This window comes from Diadema setosum, chromosome 18, assembly GCF_964275005.1.
Source record: "Diadema setosum chromosome 18, eeDiaSeto1, whole genome shotgun sequence".
Classification (NCBI taxonomy): Eukaryota; Metazoa; Echinodermata; class Echinoidea; order Diadematoida; family Diadematidae; genus Diadema; species Diadema setosum.
In genome coordinates this window covers 11,935,447-11,953,400 of record NC_092702.1, presented here as the reverse complement: position 1 = coordinate 11,953,400, position 17,954 = coordinate 11,935,447, and the positions used below count along the sequence as shown (strand labels likewise).

Here is a 17,954-nt window from a genome sequence, read left to right as displayed (position 1 = left end):
TACTTCTAGTTAAGAATGGGGATGGAAATGGAGGGTCCCACTAAGAAGCAAATTTTGTATGATATGGGACCCTCAGAAAATATACAAGACTGCAAATAATGAATTAAGCTGCAAATCATATAAAACAAAATAAAACAAACCAATGTCAACTGACATGAAATCAAATTGGGGGAAAAAATAGAAGGAAAAAAAAAAGGTCTGCTTGATGCAGAAATCAACTTAAAACAGTAATAATTAAATTTAACTTTTCCAGCAGAGTTTTTTTTCCTGCAAACTTTAAATAAGAAAGAATTTGATAAGAAAAGAAAAGATCTTAGTTTGATTGCAGACTGCCTCTTATTTATCCAAAGCAAACTTAACATTGTATGTTCATGGTTTTGATATCTTCTAACACCTTAGTATAGTAGGCTTCTACTATTTTAGCCTGATGTCAATTAACTCCCAAACAATGTATGGAGTGTGTGTAGCATCCATTGGCACATATAGTGGTAATGTTGTGTGACTTGAACTCTTGACACAATCTTGATGAGATAGTGGATGATGAATTATGCTATCTACCCTGCTGAATCCACATTGAATTACCAGCACTGTTTCAAAGTTGTTGATAACCATACTTCACACTAAACCACTGATTGTGACAATCAGCAGTTTTTCAAACAGTATTGAAGGAGAGTGAATATTTGATGATTCCAGGACAATGCACATGCACCAGAGGTACCAATGCAAAACAACAAGAGAGATTGATCACGCGTATGGGTTATTATGTTATTTCATGTTCTGGTCCTAGCAACAACAGGGAAATTGTAATGTTCTTCCCTAACAGCTGGAAAAGATTTCACAAACACTTTGGAAATGAGCATTTTGAAAGTTATGTGTTGCTTGAAGGTTCGCATGGTGAAGTACATGAGGTAGAAAGGTTTACGGTAACACCATGTGTACATAGTCTTTAAAGCAGACACTTGCTTGACAGAAGAAGAACCTAGACAGAGGGGAGTTGAGGAGGGAAGCGACATAGGGAGAGTGTAAGAAAGGCAAATAGAGACAAGTAGGGGGCAGCAGTGAGCTGGAAGTTGAAGTTGCACTAGTGGAGACAGGAGAAAAGGGGACAGAAAGAGTCATAAGGGAGAATAAAGTAAAATCAGGTTAAAGGTTTGGAAATCGTTGGGAGGAGAAAGATGAATTAGAAAGGAGGGGGAGAGGGAGAAGTTGAAGGTTGAAAAATCATGGAGATAGGAGAGAGCAGTCAAGTTTCATGAAACCACGGGAGAGAAATGAAGTTGAACGATGTGGACTATGGAATATGGAATCAAAACAACGAAATGGAGGAATTAATCAGGAAGGAGGTAAATCAAGGAGAGATCAGACTGTAGAGGAAGAGGAAGGAAAGAAGTAAAAATGAATGAAAGTTAAAAAAAAAAGTGAAGGGGAAGGGGTAGAGTGGCTCATAGGAATGAATGCTGTGGTAGAGGGAGAGAGAAAAAAAAAATAAGTCTTGAAAAGGCTCCTGTGGAAGAGAGGGAATGGGAGGGAATATAAATTCAATTGTAGTCCTGTGGGGGAGAAAGCACTGAGAAATAACCTGTAAAGAAACTATGAAATAATGAGGCAGTCCTGAAAAGGACTGTTGGGTTGTAGGGAAGCAAGAAATACAAGAAAGAGAAAAGTGGAGGAGAAACAGACTATGGTATAAGAGAAAGAAAGAAATGGAGTGAGAATGACTGAGCCGGAGTGCTAGATAAGAGAGAGCAAGAGACCTAGTTATAAGAAAAAAAAACTAAGATACTAGTAGAACTTGACTTTCGGGCAGATTGACTGTCCTTGGTAAGGGTGTCTTCTGGAACCAGTGATGGGTGAAGTAGTGAGTGGGTGGTGTGGTTGATGTGGACGTTGTTGTTCTTGGAAAAACTGGGGTAGGGATATGAGAAGCAGATATTGAGGGAGCAATGTCCTGTAGAGAGAGTGTGCTGTTGTTGTTTGCGGGTTTGTTGATGAGAGGAAGCCAGATCAAACAACATCCCTTGGTTTCGTGAAACTTCACTTCTCTCTCTTATCTCCATTATTTTCCAACCTTCAACTTCTCCCATCTCTGCCTCCTTTCTATTTCATCCTTTTCCTCCCAACAATTTCTGAACCTTTTACCTGATTTTTACCCTATTCTTCCTTACAACTCTTTCTGTCCCCTTTTCTCCCATGTCCACTAGTGCAACTTCTACATTCATCCCTACTGCTGCCCCCTACTTGTCACAATTTGCCTTCCTTACACTCTCCCTATGTCACTTCCCTCCTCAACTCTCCTTTGTCTCGGCTCTTCTTCTGTCAAGCAAGTGTCTGCTTTAAAGACTATGTACACATGGTGTTACCGTAAACCTTTCTCCATCATTCTGAAAGTTTTAGGGCACTTCTATTTTTATCATATCTTCAAATTTATATGAGCTGTTGAAGGAAATTACAAAGAAGCTAGCACCGCTGAAATAGGAAATCGGGTATACATGACTTCATAATCATTTTCATTGATTTCTGGACAACTAATCTGTTTAACTTCAACCCTATTATATCATGTCAACACAACGCACGGATGTTGAAAATGGTATTGAATACTTACGTGTCCTGTTTGATACTTCCCCACTAGATGTAAGCAGTTTGGTCGGTGTTCCTGTAAAACAAGGACTCGGGGTCGAGGTTGAACCAGCCATCTATGCAGTCCTGGAGCTTAATAGAGGTAAATCCATTGCCTTAGATTTAGTGTGGCATCAACTCAGTTACTGTTTGTGCCATATATTTAGCGAGTCTAATTTTTTGTGAATCTTGACTTGGTAACAATTTTGTGAGTGGTTAAATTCGCAATCATGGAGTTCAGCTATGAAAGAAGAAATGTACCAGAGGTGACTGAAAAATTTTGAGCCTAACATTGAAAGGATTAAAATATGAAGACCAAATTTGGTCCATTTAATCGTTCACATATCTTAACCCTATGTACCAATTTTTTTTTTTTTTTTTTTTTTTTTTTTGATGCTAGCATGATAGACTATACTGTACCTCCACAAGGAAGGTACTATGATGGACAATACTACTCTGATCAACAGAAGCACCTATGCAACAACAAAAAAATCAAGAAAAGAGGCAAAGAGTGATCACAAAATGGGTCTTGTTTCACCAGGACAATGTTCCAGTGCATTCATTAGTGATAGTGATGGTTTCCAAGTTGTTCCATACCCACAATTTTTACCAGACCTAGTCCTATCACACTTCCCAAACCTCAAAAAAGGATTTGGCTGGACAAAGCTGCACCACCATTGAAGAGGTCATCGTCGCTATCAACTCCAACCCAGACAACCAACCAAAGACTACAGCGGCACTGAGGCACTCCATTATCTCTGGAGGAAGTGTGTGGACTCGCAAGGGGACTATGTCAAAAAATAGGGCAATATAGTATTTCTGCCTCTTACATCTTGAGGAGGCTCATAACTATCAGTTGCCCCTCATGTGTGTGCATGTAGCATTCACATTGGTATCAGAGTTAATATTTTATATCGTAATTTCGTGAGAGATTATGTCATATATGAGATCCCGCTAATGCGCGCGCCACTCAATTCGTTAGTCGCCGCCATCTTGCTTACACGTGAATTTCTGTGCTCGGAAAAATCGCCGATTTTACTTTAGTTTTCATCGAGTTGGATCGACGCTATAGTCAAAGTGACCTCAGCGGGAGGTTTTTCTGATTTTGACGATCATTTCTTCAGCCGAACAGCCTACGAAATTAATGTCTTCGACCAATGTTCCCAATGTGGGAGGCACAGCTGCACAGCTGACAACAGTCGCGTCCCTGGCAGCCACTGGCGGGGGTCGCGGAGACCAGCATGCACAGGAGTGCAAGCAGAAAACTGCGACAGCCAAAGGTAAAACGCCTACTAGAGCCGGCAAGGCAGGTACTAGTAATAGTACTACTACAACTACCAGCAGTGCTAACCCTAGTGGTAGTACAGGTGCAAACAAATCAGTGAAACCCCCTGCTAAACTGGCCTCTAAAGTTTCAACTTTGGAGGATAGACTCGGCAGGCTTGAAGGCCAATTAGCTGTGGTTGTTCAATTTGTGGAGGCACAGTCAGCAAAGCAGACACCAGCCTGTGAAGCCGGTGACAATAGAAAGAGTATCAGGACTCGTTCTGAATACTCCCCTTCAGACTCGGCAGATACTGACTGCCAGTATGGTGATGAATATGCGGCACCATTTCTGGGCAGAGATATGGATGATAACTCTGTGATAATCCAACCAGGTCAAGGGGATAGTCATCAGGATGACAAATTTGATATTGAAGAAGGCGAAGTTCCCCCTTCTGTAGTAGAGAAAGTTCCAAACATTGCAGCCAAATTTGCTGTGGCTGAGGAAGTTGGTCCCCCCATTGACCCAGAAATTGCTAAGTCTACGACCTACCTTTGACCCACCAGCTCGAGCCCAAAGTGGTAGATGAAGCAATCACTAAATACCCCATTCCCAGCAACAGTGAGCTGGTGGATGTGCCGAAAGTCAACCAAAAAATCTGGAATGGGCTACCTGCCTTTTCAAAGACACAAGACCTCAAATTTCAGAGACTCCAAAAGAATCTCACGAGAGGCATCAACGCCTGCATACATACAGTGTCAGCACAGGATATCACTGAACAGCAACAAGTTAGATGCACTGGCACTTCTGTGCGGTGCAAACTTCAAGCTAAATTCCTTGCGTAGGGAATTCATGAAACCAGATGTTGGTTATCAATTCCAGCATCTCTGCAAGCCCTCTACACCGGTCTCCAAATTCCTTTTTGGTGACGACCTTGGAAAGCAAATGAAAGACATAAGAGAGGAACAATAAGCAGCTGAGGGTGTCCTCAGGAGTGAGCATAGCAGACAATACAAAAAGCAGCGTTTCAGCCCATATGACTATGGCAGGAGTACATACGGCAAGGGCAGGAGCAAGACTACTCCATTATCAGGAAGCTCGAATTTGCCCCAACAGGACTGCGACGCGGGCTGGACTACATCTCGTGTAAGTACAAGTGATGTGACTATGCCTACAGGTGCAAAAGGACTGTGGACTGGAGCTACCAGCCATGCTTTTTTAGGCCAGTGCCCCAATGGGAGGTGGAAGCCGTCGGCTCCCCACGCCTTCACACATCCCAGCCAGCACCAACCGCGCTGTGGCAGCAAGCAAGGCCAAGGGATGGAGAGAGTGCAATAACCTCCAGTTCAACTGACGAGGTAAATATGACATCTGATTATAGTGATTATGCCAAGCTATGTCATAATGTAGAACCTATGGTAGGAGGTCGACTGAAGCAATTCTTCCCAAAGTGGCGCAAAATTGCTACAGACCCACATGTGCTAAATGCTGTAAGTGGTACGTTACAGGCTTGAATTCAGTAAATGGTGCACCATCTAGAACTAAACCCCCTTACCTATTTCGGTGTGATAAAGCCGAAGAGGCTGGTATTGATCTTGAAATTTCTAAACTCCATGGCAAGGGAGTAATTGAACCATGCCGTAGGGAAACTGGAGAATTCGTGTCTAATATTTTTACACGGCCTAAAAAGGGTGGGGGTACACGCATTATCCTAGACCTATCTGATCACAACAAATATCTCCAGTACCAGTATTTTAAGATGGAAAATATCCATACCGCTATTGAACTCATTTCAGAAAATAGCTTCTTAGCTTCATTCGACCTTCGGGACGCGTACTATACAGTACCTGTGCATCCAACACACAGGAAGTTATTGAAGTTCTCCTGGAAAAATCAACTTTGGCAATTCAAAGTACTGCCTGATGGCCTGAGCACGTCGCCAAGGTTGTTCGCTAAACTGCTAAAACCTGTATCACATTACTGAAAGAGCAAGGGCATGTAGTAATTGCATACCTTGACGATATACTCATTGGAGAAAGTGAGAATCAAACTATGCAAACAGTTTGGAAACCACTAGCATCCTTGCACAACTTGGGTTCCTCGTACACCCAGATAAATCAGTACTATGCCCCACTCAAGAGATACAATTTCTTGGTTTCATCCTCAATACTCAGACCATGACAATTTGACTGCCTGATAACAAATCAGAGGAAATACAATACAGTCCTTGTGCACTGAACTTCTGCAAATAGCAAACCCCAGTATCAGGCAGGTGGCTAGAATTATCGGAAAAATGGTAGCATCATTTCCTGCAGTCCAGTATGGACAGCTCTATTACAGGGCTTTAGAAAGGGACAAAATCAAAGCACTCAAAATGAATAAGGGGCATTTTTGACAGAAAAATGAGCCTATCTTTGGAAGCAAAACAATTAGAGCTGCAATGGTGGATAGACAATGTGCAGTCAGCTTTCTCACCCTTACGACACCCTAAACCTATGCTCGAATTGTGCACAGATGCCAGTGGCAAAGGCTGGGGGGCATCTGATCATACCACCCATACAGGGGGTAGGTGGAATGAAGACAAGCTGCAAAAAGCCAGGGAGAATAAGATAAATTATCTGGAGACCCTGGCTGCTGGCATGGGTCTCAAGTCTTTCTGTTCTAATTCACAAAACATCCATGTCTTGTTACGGCTAGATAACAATACTGCTGTTGCGTACATTAACAACATGGGAGGCATTAAATCCCTTGACTGTGATCGGGCAGCCCGAGAGATTTGGCAGTGGTGCGAAACTCGTGAAATTTGGGTCACAGCTGCACACTTGCCAGGAAAGCTTAATGTGGAGGCAGACCACATGTCTAGAATTTTCAATGACCGCACAGAATGGATGCTAGACTGTGCAGTTTTCCAAGAAATACCTTCACATTTTGGGACACCAGAAATAGACCTATTTGCCTCCAGACTTAAGCAGGTAGAGAACTATGTCACATGGCTGCCCGACCCACATGCCAAAGCTGTTGATGTCTTTACTCTTGATTGGGGAAAGTGGTACTTACATGCATTTCCTCCTATCTGCTTAGTTGCTATTAGTGCATCCAAAAAATCAGATCTGATAATGCAACTGGGATACTAGTAGTCCCAAAATGGCCAAGCCAGCCATGGTTTCCTCTCTTAAACAGGATGATGAATGAGGAACCACTTGTTATTCATAGGAGTGAATCCTTACTAACATCACCAGTTTCTAACACTCCTCACTCACTTTACACTCAGATTGATCTTCTTGCTTGCAGGCTCTGTGCAAGCCCTTCAGAGATGCTTGATTGAATGCACGGATAATTGCTGTTATGGCCTCCTCATGGAGAAAAGGGACTAAAAAACAGTATGCAGTGTACATAAACAAATGGAAAGCATTTTGTGACAAGAAATGCAGCAACTACTTGTACTCAGATGTTCAAGCTATCCTGGAATTCCTGAGTGACATTTTCTTCGATAAGGGAGCAGGTTACAGTGTCATAAACTTAGCACGGAGTGCTCTATCTTCATTTGTGATCCTTCGAGATACTATGTTTACAGTTGGAAACCATCCCTTTATCCAGAGGTTTATGAAGGGAGTCTTCCAGCTATGCCCACCCAAGCCTAGATACAGTATTCATCGCATAATCGGGCATCTGATAATCGGGAACCTTGCTTAAATGACATATGCTTCCCAGAAACATTTCCAATGCACGTTATTTTCACTGGAAAATCAGGCGGGGACCTCTGATAAACGAGACAATTTTTCTTCAAGCGATCTTTGATTTTGTTGATATTTTACACAAAAAATCTACCAAAATACCACAACAATATTTCAAAGATTCCCTATCAGTTGTCGTTTACATCGAACTTACAAAGCAAGCTTCAGACTGGTGTGTTTTGACCTCCGTCCATCTAGTACACGTACATTTCAGCTCGCTGCCCGCCTTCGCTTTTCTGTACATGTGTATATATGGCGAGCTAGATTGCTACATACTGACAACACATGTACAGTGCAGTGATCGCGGCAAGTAAACAATCAAGCTGCGATGATTGAATGATTGAAGGACTTTTCATTGACATTCCCACATCAGTTCTGGGTAATCATTTCCCATGGTTGTGGATATGTATCTATACGGAACGCCCTATGTGTCCAAGAATTCTACGAATGTTTAAGAAAGTGCTAGATTTTAATCCACATATTTTGTGTTCGAAGAGAGGTGACAGAAGAAGAACCCGGTTGCGATTACTCTACATCATTGCGAGAATGCAGGGAGAGCTAGAGGGTCGCGCCGAGGGGTAGCATGGTTGTGTCTTCATGTCCATGTACAGTACGTCAGTATGCATGTGTGTGTGTGTGTGTGTGCACTACATGTACATGTCGTATGCCGTTAGTGTATAGTGAGTGCTCATCGCAAAATCGGGCACCCCGCTTAAAGGGGCCATGTTTGCTACTCCCAACCTGTCCTGATTATGCGATGAATACTGTACATGGAAATGTGGGACGTTAACCTTGTTTTCAATTTTCTTTGTTCTTGGTCCCCAGCGCACATATTGGACCTGAAAAAAATTGAAGCTTAAATTATGTGTGATTATTGCATTAATCTCAGCCCAAAGGATTCAATCATTACACTATCTAAGCTTTGATGGTATGGTGTTAAGAGATAATGCAGTCACTTTTCACTTTCATGACCTCCTAAAACAGAGCAAGCCTGGAAATTACTCACACAGTGTCAAGCTCCAGGCATACCCACCAGACAGGAGATTTTGTGTGGTCAGGTACTTGCAGGAATACATCCGCAGGACCCGCATGATCAGAGCTAGTGAGCGGTACCTTTTTGTTAGCTACAAGAAACCTTATCACAGGGTATCCTCTCAAACAATCGCTCGCTGGATTAAGGAGGTTTTGGAGGCTGCGGCTATTGATACAGGGATCTACAAGGCGCATTCTACTCGGGCAGCGTCTACCTCCGCAGCCAATAAGGGAAATTTCCCAGTATCTAAGATACTAGCGCAAGCAGGTTGGGCCAACGAAAGAACCTTTCGCAAGTACTACAACAAGCTCTGTCCTGCTGATAAAACCTTTGTAGAAACAATTATCAAAAAAATAGACTGTGAAGCCCTAAGATTTGGGCAGACACGTCTTTGAACTACCTGAACTAGTGAACTCGTGGAGACACAATATCTCTGCAGCATTCAGCCGGAATGAGAGTTGCAACGGGACCTCTATCTAAGGTACGCTTCCTACCCCTTTTCAGGGGGGGGGGGGTTGCCTCAAGAATGTACCACTGGCTTTGAAATCTCATATATGACGTAATTGGGACTGAGAAAAACACGTCGACTTACGTGTAAGTCGACATTTTGTCGACTTATAGATGAAAACTAATTTCCCCTGTACAGAGTAAGATTTGGATCACGATGCAGATCGCTATCCAAATCTTACTCCTTTTGCCACCAAAATATGCCTACTGACATTAGCTACAATAATGTTTTAGTTCACACATAAATCTCGCGCGAATTAGGAAGGACAACGCACAATTCCCAAACCTCTAGAGAGATTTTGAGACATTGTCATTCCCGGGTCAGTCTCTGGTTGCTTTACGTTTTAAACTTGATTTGAAAAATCAAACGCAAATTCCCCAAATTGCATGCAACTTTGCTATTTAAATTCAAATGCGTTGCTGCAAAGATATGTGTGTGAATTCGTATGATTCTGTCAACATGATTTTTCAGTGCTGACTGAGTTGAAATATGTACGATTTTCCTTCCCTAAATGGCTATATTTGTTTTACTTAAATTTCTATTGCCATACTTGGAAATGAATTGTTCTCACGCTGCGATTCGCAACATTACCGCTCTGTATGGCGCGGGCCCGTCTGAAAAAAAAAGAAAGAAAGAAGAAAAGTTTATTAATCCGAAAACGACATCTTATTTTCGGATTAACTATCCTTCGTAAAAACAAACATCTTTCCATTGTCGGACTATTTTAACTTTGGACTGAGATTTAAACCTTCGGCAAAGCAAACTGTAACAATAATTTGTTACCATTTTTTCATTGACATTTCGTGAAGCAGCATGCACTTCGGTAGTTTGAAACGTGTAAATGTTGCGATGTCTTTCCTCTGCGAGTGCAGACTAAGTTCAGTCACGGTGAAAGTTCCGTTTGATATTTTAAATTTGCGTACGAAATAAAAAATAATGCAAGTCTTTTCAACACTAACGCACTTCCATAGAGTTTTAGAAATGCGTTTAAACGCAGTTTGTTTCGTACGAAAACCGCAAGTCTTTTCTGCAATGCTCTTGTGTTTAAATACAGTGTTGCGTGATGTGATTTGATGGACTTGAATTTGATTTTTAGAGTTACGTTTAAACGTAATTGAGTTTTAGTTTCCTACAATTTTTTAGTTTCGTATGATTATCAAACATAAGTCTTTACAGCATTTCGCGTGATTTGATGGACTTGCGCTTGATTTTAAGAGTTGCGTTAAATTTTTAGCTTTGCGTACAAAATAAAAAATAATGCAAGTCTTTTCAACACTAACGCACTTCCGTAGAGTTTTAGAGATGCGTTTAAACGCAGTTTGTTTCGTATGAAAACCACAAGTCTTTTCTGCAACGCTCTTGCGTTTAAATACAGCATTGTGTGATGTGATTTGATTGACTTGCATTTGATTTTTAGAGTTGCGTTTAAACGCACTTGAGTTTTAGTTTCCTAAAATTTTCTAGTTTCGTATGACTATCAAACGCCAGTCTTTACAGTGTTCCGTGTGAGTTGATGGATCGCGTTTGATTTTCAGAGTTGCGTTTAATTTTTTTTTTTTCGCGTAGGAAATAAAAAAAATAATGCAAGTCTTTTCAACAATAACGGACTTCCGTAGATTTTTAGAGATGCGTTTGAACGTAGTTTCTAGTTTCGAACGAAAACCGCAAGTCTTCTCTGCAATGCTCTTGCGTTTAAACAGCATTGCGTGATGTGATTTGATGGACTTGCATTTGATTTTTAGAGTTGCATTTAAACTTTTCAGGTATGTACAATTATTTTCTAGTTTCATAGGATTATCAAACTCAAGTCTTTTCAGCTACGCACTTGTGTTTAAATGCAAAGTTGCGTGTGATTTGATACATCTGCATTTGATTTTGACGTTTGTATCGTAAGTTGCATCACGCTGACCTGCACCAAACGATACACACAGACACAAACACTGGTACTACGTGTAGTAGTCCAGTGTAAATGAGTGGACTTGCATTTGATTTTTATACCTCCGCCAACGAAGTGGCTGGAGGCATTATGTTTTTGGGTCGTCCGTCCGTACGTCCCGTTTTGTTTTTGTCGATATCTCAAGAACTGTGTGGTGGTTTTACATCAAACTTGGTATGAGGGTATATCCTTTGTTTGGATTTTAGGGTCATGGGGTCAAAGGTCAAGTGAAAATGTTAAAATTTAACTTTTTTCTCCATATCTCACAAATATTTCAAGATATATCTTCATGGAACTTAATATATATGCATGTACTGACTGACAGTGATCATTTAGGGTATTTATAGGTCATGGGTCAAAGGTCAGGGGGTCAAAGGTCGAGGTCAACTCATCAAATTGTCATTATTTCCCTCTCATCTATGCAATGCCTGTAGAATTTTTCCTTGAAACATAGTGTATGCTTGTATTACCCAATACAGATTCTCTTGGAAGTTTCTTGTCAAAAGGTCAAAGGCCAAAAGGTCAAAGGTCAAGAGAAAGTGCTAAATTTCACTTCTTCTTTAAACTTATAAAAGGGTCAAAAGTTGGGTACAAATCCCTAAATACCTGCACTCTTATTAGACAGTATAGCCATTCATCCAAATAAACCTAGTTCAAGGAAAGTGAACATTCAATGCATTTGTGATAAACCTGTCATTTTTAATATTTTGCCAGTTATGTGAAACTGTCATCACACATTGTCAAGACATTGTGCTATAGGCCTATTCGGAGAACCATGCATTATGGCGGAGGCATACCAGTCGCCATAGCGACATTTCTAGTTATAGTTGCGTTTAAATGTTTCAGGTATGTACAATTATTTTCTAGTTTCATATGATTATCAAATGCAAGTCTTTTCAGCAATGCACTTGCGTTTAAATGCAAAGTTGCATGTGATTTGATACATTTTGTATCGGAAGTTCCATCACGCTGAGCTGCACCAAAAGATACACACAGACACAAACACCGGTACTACGTGTAGTACTCCAGTGTAAATGAGTGTATACTCTTTCTATTCAGGCGTACAAGACAATGCATGCATGGCGCGAACGCTACCTTGCTGTACACTAGCGAATTAGCGAGAAGAAATGCTGCGAATTGGAGCAGGAAAACAATTCTTTTTCAGAGAAATGCGATCAGAATTTGAGCGAAAAATTATGTCGACTTACAGGAGGGAATTAATACATATTTCAGCTCAATTGACACTGAAAATCATGTCGACTTACGCAAGTTGTCGACTTACAAATGTCAACTAATACGAGGAAATTTTCAAGGAATAACAAAGGCAAAAATTGAGACTTTTCTATTGTGTCGACTTAAGCGAGTTGTCGACTTATGCGATGTTGACTTAAGCGAGGTTTACTGTATTGATTTTATGAGTAATTGGAGGGTGAGATTACGTCCCACCTCACCCTCCCCCAATTTCAAACGGTAACTTAATCTCTCGTTATCTTCCTACATCAGTGGTCACATTCTTGCTTCTAATATTGAGTGGTGCGCGCACTAGCGGGATCTCATATATGACGTAATCTCACCCTCCAATTGCTCATAAAATCAATATTAAACTTCAAACGGTAAGTTCTCGTTTAATCTTCCATTTTAGTGTGTTTTTTAATTCGCAAATAGCATCAGATTTTTGTAAATTTACAAAAATATAAACCTAGCGAAATATATAGTGTACACAGTATATTGCAAGTGATTCACTGACCTTTCTCTTGTCAAGACATGCCCAACCAGCGCAGAACAATGTTCTATTATTTTAATTTTAAATAATGTGATCTACATTCAATACAACTGGCTACCTGTCTCCATTATGCTCTTATTATGCTATTATCTTACCAGCTACACCCGAACCCGAGAGCATAATAACACACAGACATCAAAACAAAAACAGTCACTCACCCCAACCATTTGCCGCGCACCTGGGGGCGTTTCATAAAGCACTTGTCGCAGCGACAAATTTCCATTTCATAAAGAAGTTGTCGCTAGTAACCTGCGACAACTGTCTAATATCAGCGACAAATCCTGTGAAATTTTGTTGCAGCTCTTACCCCTATGACAAATGCCCATAGCTGTGACAAATTTAACTCATTCGATCAAACTACTACACTGCTGCATTGGAGATGTTGGCATTTGTGCTGTGTTTGTTTACTTGTTTTTTAAGTTTGAATGTATGTCACATGTGAGTTATCTATATTATATATATATATATATATACATACATACATATATATATTATATATATATATATACACACATGTATATATGCATAAATATGTACACATAATATGTATGTGTGTATATATATATATATATAATATATACATACACATATACACATACAGCCTTACACATACTGTATACACACATGCCTTACTGAAAGCAAATTGTTGCAAATTAAGCTTGCACCTTAATATAGCTAAGTCACATATCAATCTGCTTAATGACAAGACAAGGACACAATGTGTATTTGCTCTTTATAGTTTTGACGAACATTGTATTATTTATCATCTTATTCTTTTCCTATAAAATGCTTGTATGCATTGTTCACTGTAGACCAAGATTAAAGCAGTGTGCACAATCAAAATTATTAGTTTATTACACTATTCCTACATTTGTAAAGTCGATGCTCTCAAATTGAAAGACATCGTCATATTTGCATGATAGTACAGAGGTATTTTCACAATGAAAGCAAATTATCAATGTGAAAAGGCAGACACTGAGAATTTATAAGAATCCATACCTTGCTGAGTGTCATTCAAAGTCTACACTCCTCAGAGATAGAATAAAAGAGTTGTTACTCAAAATAACAGGATATGGAAGTTGCTGACATGGGCCATGGAATGTTAGTTGCAGAGAGCTAATGTCAAAAACAAAACACAAAAACAAAAACAAAATAGAAATAATCAACTTGCTATTTTGTTGAGTTACACAGTCACATTATTCACTTTAAGAAGTCATTATTGTCACTAAGCCCTCTACAAATGCTGAAACTGTGCAACAACACACACTGGACATAGCTAAGCACAAGTGATGAGATCATTTCTTGCCATGGAAATGAACAAAGCAAGGCTCTGTAATATGTGCTTCACAGCTTGGCCAATCGTTGCATGGAGAGTTATAGATGCTCCACACCAGTGCTCAACTTCAGGCTTGACCACAGGATGACAATGTAGTTCATCATCTGTGTTGATACTATACAAACATTGAGCTTTTCCAAGAGGGAAATATCCAGACGGCTCTTTGAAATCATAGTCAAGCACCACCAAGAACCAGACTTGGATGTCATGTGATGTATTTCAGGACCGGCGGAGCGTTTTCAATAGTGTGGGGGCCCACTTCCCGGTTTCATGAGCTGACAAGCAAAAAAAAAAAAAAGATCCTCAGCTCATCTCTCCCCTTCCATTTCCAGTTTTTTTCAGCTGACAAAAAAAAAAGGTCTTCAGTGGAAAAACATACCCTTACCGCGCTCACACTTCCATCTATTTCTATTTAGTGCCACTTACGGTAAAAAAAAAAAAAAAAAAGGTGTGGGGGCCCAAAGTGATGACACCTTATGTATTCCTTTGTATGATGCACAAAAAGTGTGGGGGCCCGAGCCCCCACAGCCCCCACGGTTCCGCCGGCCATGTATTTGAGGTCATCATTGGCCAAGTAGGTGTTGCAGGCTCTGACCACCGTCTGCTCATGACTTTCTTCCCTTGATTATGGTGTGATGACCGCAGCCAGATGAAATGTGTTCAGAAGATCACTGCCTTCTTTTTGTCTGCACTGACTGTCGACAGCAAGCTACCCATCCTTTGTAGTGCATGAACAGAACCTCCTTCCGACTTCAAGCTTGTGGTGTGTGTGACATCCCCCTGATTCACCCGAGTTTTACCTATACATGAGACAAGAAAAAGAAAGTTGACAAAAAGAGAACCTGATAATATTGCACTCAAGAAAACATCTGAAAGTCTAACATGTGTCTTGTGTTTTTATCATGTGCACTCAGTTGTCATCATCCCCATATTACAGATACAACGTACAAAAAGATTTGACATAGCAATCATGAAGACACTTGTGTAGGCATATTTCATGCAACTCAATAGGTCAAAATAATATCTGAATTGTGGAGGCTGTTGTAATCATTATGGGGACATGAAGTTTTCAATGGAAGGGAGCCTGACTATGAGGTGATATATACATGTATATCACCACTTCATTCACACATTGTCGTTTGTGTCAAAAATTTTGATTTCAATAGGCCAAATTCTTAAGTCAAAACTACATTACATAATTCTGCATAGTAATACACTGTATACAGTTCTATTCACTCATCATTATGCCACACACTACAAATTCATGTACTCCGAATATGCCTTAAACCTACCATCTGTGCAGTTTTACATTCATTTTTAGATATGTTTATTTTTGCCACTATCTTTTAAACTGGGATTTGCTTACTTCATGCCTTTTCTAACAATATATCCTTGAAAGTAAAATTCTGCATCTTGTAGATTGGTATGTGTATTTGCGTTTGTTTAATTTGTGTAATACATTAAACACTATACAGTCATTCAGTCATAATTCAAGATATGTATGGCTTTAACATAATCTTCAGATGAGTAATGAATCTCGTGCTGTAGAAACCTAATGTTGATATTGCTCTCTTGGTATTGCGTGCCTGGCTTTTGACTTATTTCTTTGGCTGAAGACACCAAAAGCTGCTTTAAAAAAAAAAGGTTATTTCAAATGTCAAACCGTTACATAGCTGCTGTTCTGAACAGTCATTTCCTTCCTTGACACATACAAGAACCCCTGAACCTGATACAAATCTATGGTTTTGATGATTGCACATTTTTTTTTCAGAAATGGTGACTTTTAATTCTAACTAGGCTGTGGGAACTGAGAGGCCCCCTTGACATTCGGCGCGATGTGTGGTCATCACAAAAAGCTTTGGTTGCAAAATTTCATGACTTTTTTACTACAAGTCTCCTGCATTCTCCCTTTTGAGAGCAAATTTGTGATGCCCCGCATGCAAACTTACATGATATGAATGTGTACAAAATTACATGCATGTCAGACAAAAAATTGCTTTCAAAAAAGTGAATTCATGTACAATTTCAATGCAAATTGTGATTTCAGTCAAATTTCATAAAAGCATTAGTTTTTGCTTTTTTACTCATTTGATAACATATTTTCATGCTAGGAACAGTGTCGCTGACATATTGCGATGACATGGTCAACAGCCCGAGATCTGGAGGGGTTGGGGCACCTGGGAGGAGCCTTAGAGCCCCCCTCCCCCCCCCCCCCAATTAATTTACCTAAATAGCTCACCCTAGTCAAGGTTAAAGGGAGTTTGTAGTGTTGGTTGAGACCTAACTTCAGGTTTCTAGCATTTTTTCTATGAAATCAATAGAAACATCTCATGAAATATGAAAGAGCATGTAATTCCAAGAGGAATTCAACATTTATTTGATGATAATCGCTTTCCAAATTGAAATGGCTGAGATATTCAAAAAAGAACATTTAATTCCTAGTAAAAAGCGAGGCCCACCTTCTATAAGGATTCCTTTGTTTTACTTTGTTTTTGGATGTCTCAGCGATTCCAAAACCGATTTTCATCTAATAAATTTTGAATTCCTCTTAAAATAGTATGCTCTGTACCCTTTCATATTAGAAAGTGGTTTCTTGATATCTCACAAGAAGTTAGAAGCCCAATTCTCATCTTCACCAATACTGTACAATCCCTTCCAATACATGATAGCAGTTTGGCTGAGCCAACATACTCAATAAAACACTTACCATATGGTTTAATCACTCTTTTTCCAGTTACAGAAGAGCATAATACATGTCACAGAGATTTGCACTGACTGGTTGAAGTATGGCTTGACAATAAGTGGACTGACAGTCTTCCTCTCAACTCGTGTCAATACACAGGCCCAGGCACTTCTTGAGCTACATATGGTGATAAGGCACAAGAGTCAACCTTTGATAAGTTTATTGCACACAACTTCAGCACAGTGACAGATGACAGGTCACCCCCACAGGAAAAGTAACCATAAACACAGGAAACTGAAATTCCATGAAAGTATGAAAGAATTAACATGCCCAGACATATATGACTTGAAGGCCTGAAATTCATCAAAGCAAAGGAATGGGCTCCCAAGGATATCCCCAAATGGGGAATTGGGTCATGCACTCAAGCACTCAAATAAAGGAACGTGAAAGGGAGCCTGAACATGTGGTAATGTCTCTCCATTATTCACACTGTATTAGTCATTATTGTCAAAAATATCCCTTGATGAGGTAAATTCATTTTCTATCAAAATTGCATTGAATGATTTATGCATATGAACTACCATAAAGTTTGATTTATTCAACAGTATGCCATATGTTACATTCTCATGTACTGCAAAAATGCCTTAAACCCACAAACTGCAGACATCAAATTGAAAACACGTGTTCATTTCTGTCACCAGATTTGGAAACATTATTTTCTGAATTCTTGGCTATTCTGAAAATACCTACCAGTACTGGAAAGAGAAAACTCAGCATAAGCATGTATTTTTGTAATTGTACAATGTATATGTTTCTGTTCAATTGTGGGACAAACTAATCACTGCACAATGATTCAGTAACAATTGAACATTATGCTTTTGCTGAATCTTTAGATGAGTAAGAAACAATTACCGAGTGGCTAATTCTCCCAAACAAGACAAGTTTCATGCTGCGATATCCCACAACCCATGTACACTCCAAAATGCAGGCTTGGCTTTTGACTTATTTCTTTGGCAAAAGACACCAAAAGCTAGTTGAAAAAAAAAAGTCATCTCACATGC

General features: G+C 39.9%; 1 protein-coding gene across 1 annotated transcript in view; it reads left to right on the top strand.

Annotated features, from left to right (window-relative positions):
• Positions 1–17,954, top strand: part of LOC140241585 (prominin-1-A-like) — a 289,128-nt gene that overhangs the window by 108,785 nt on the left and 162,389 nt on the right. The window contains exon 7 of the mRNA XM_072321318.1: positions 2,630–2,719. Within this exon, the coding sequence (XP_072177419.1) occupies positions 2,630–2,719 (90 nt within the window). The remainder of the gene's footprint in view (positions 1–2,629; positions 2,720–17,954) is intronic.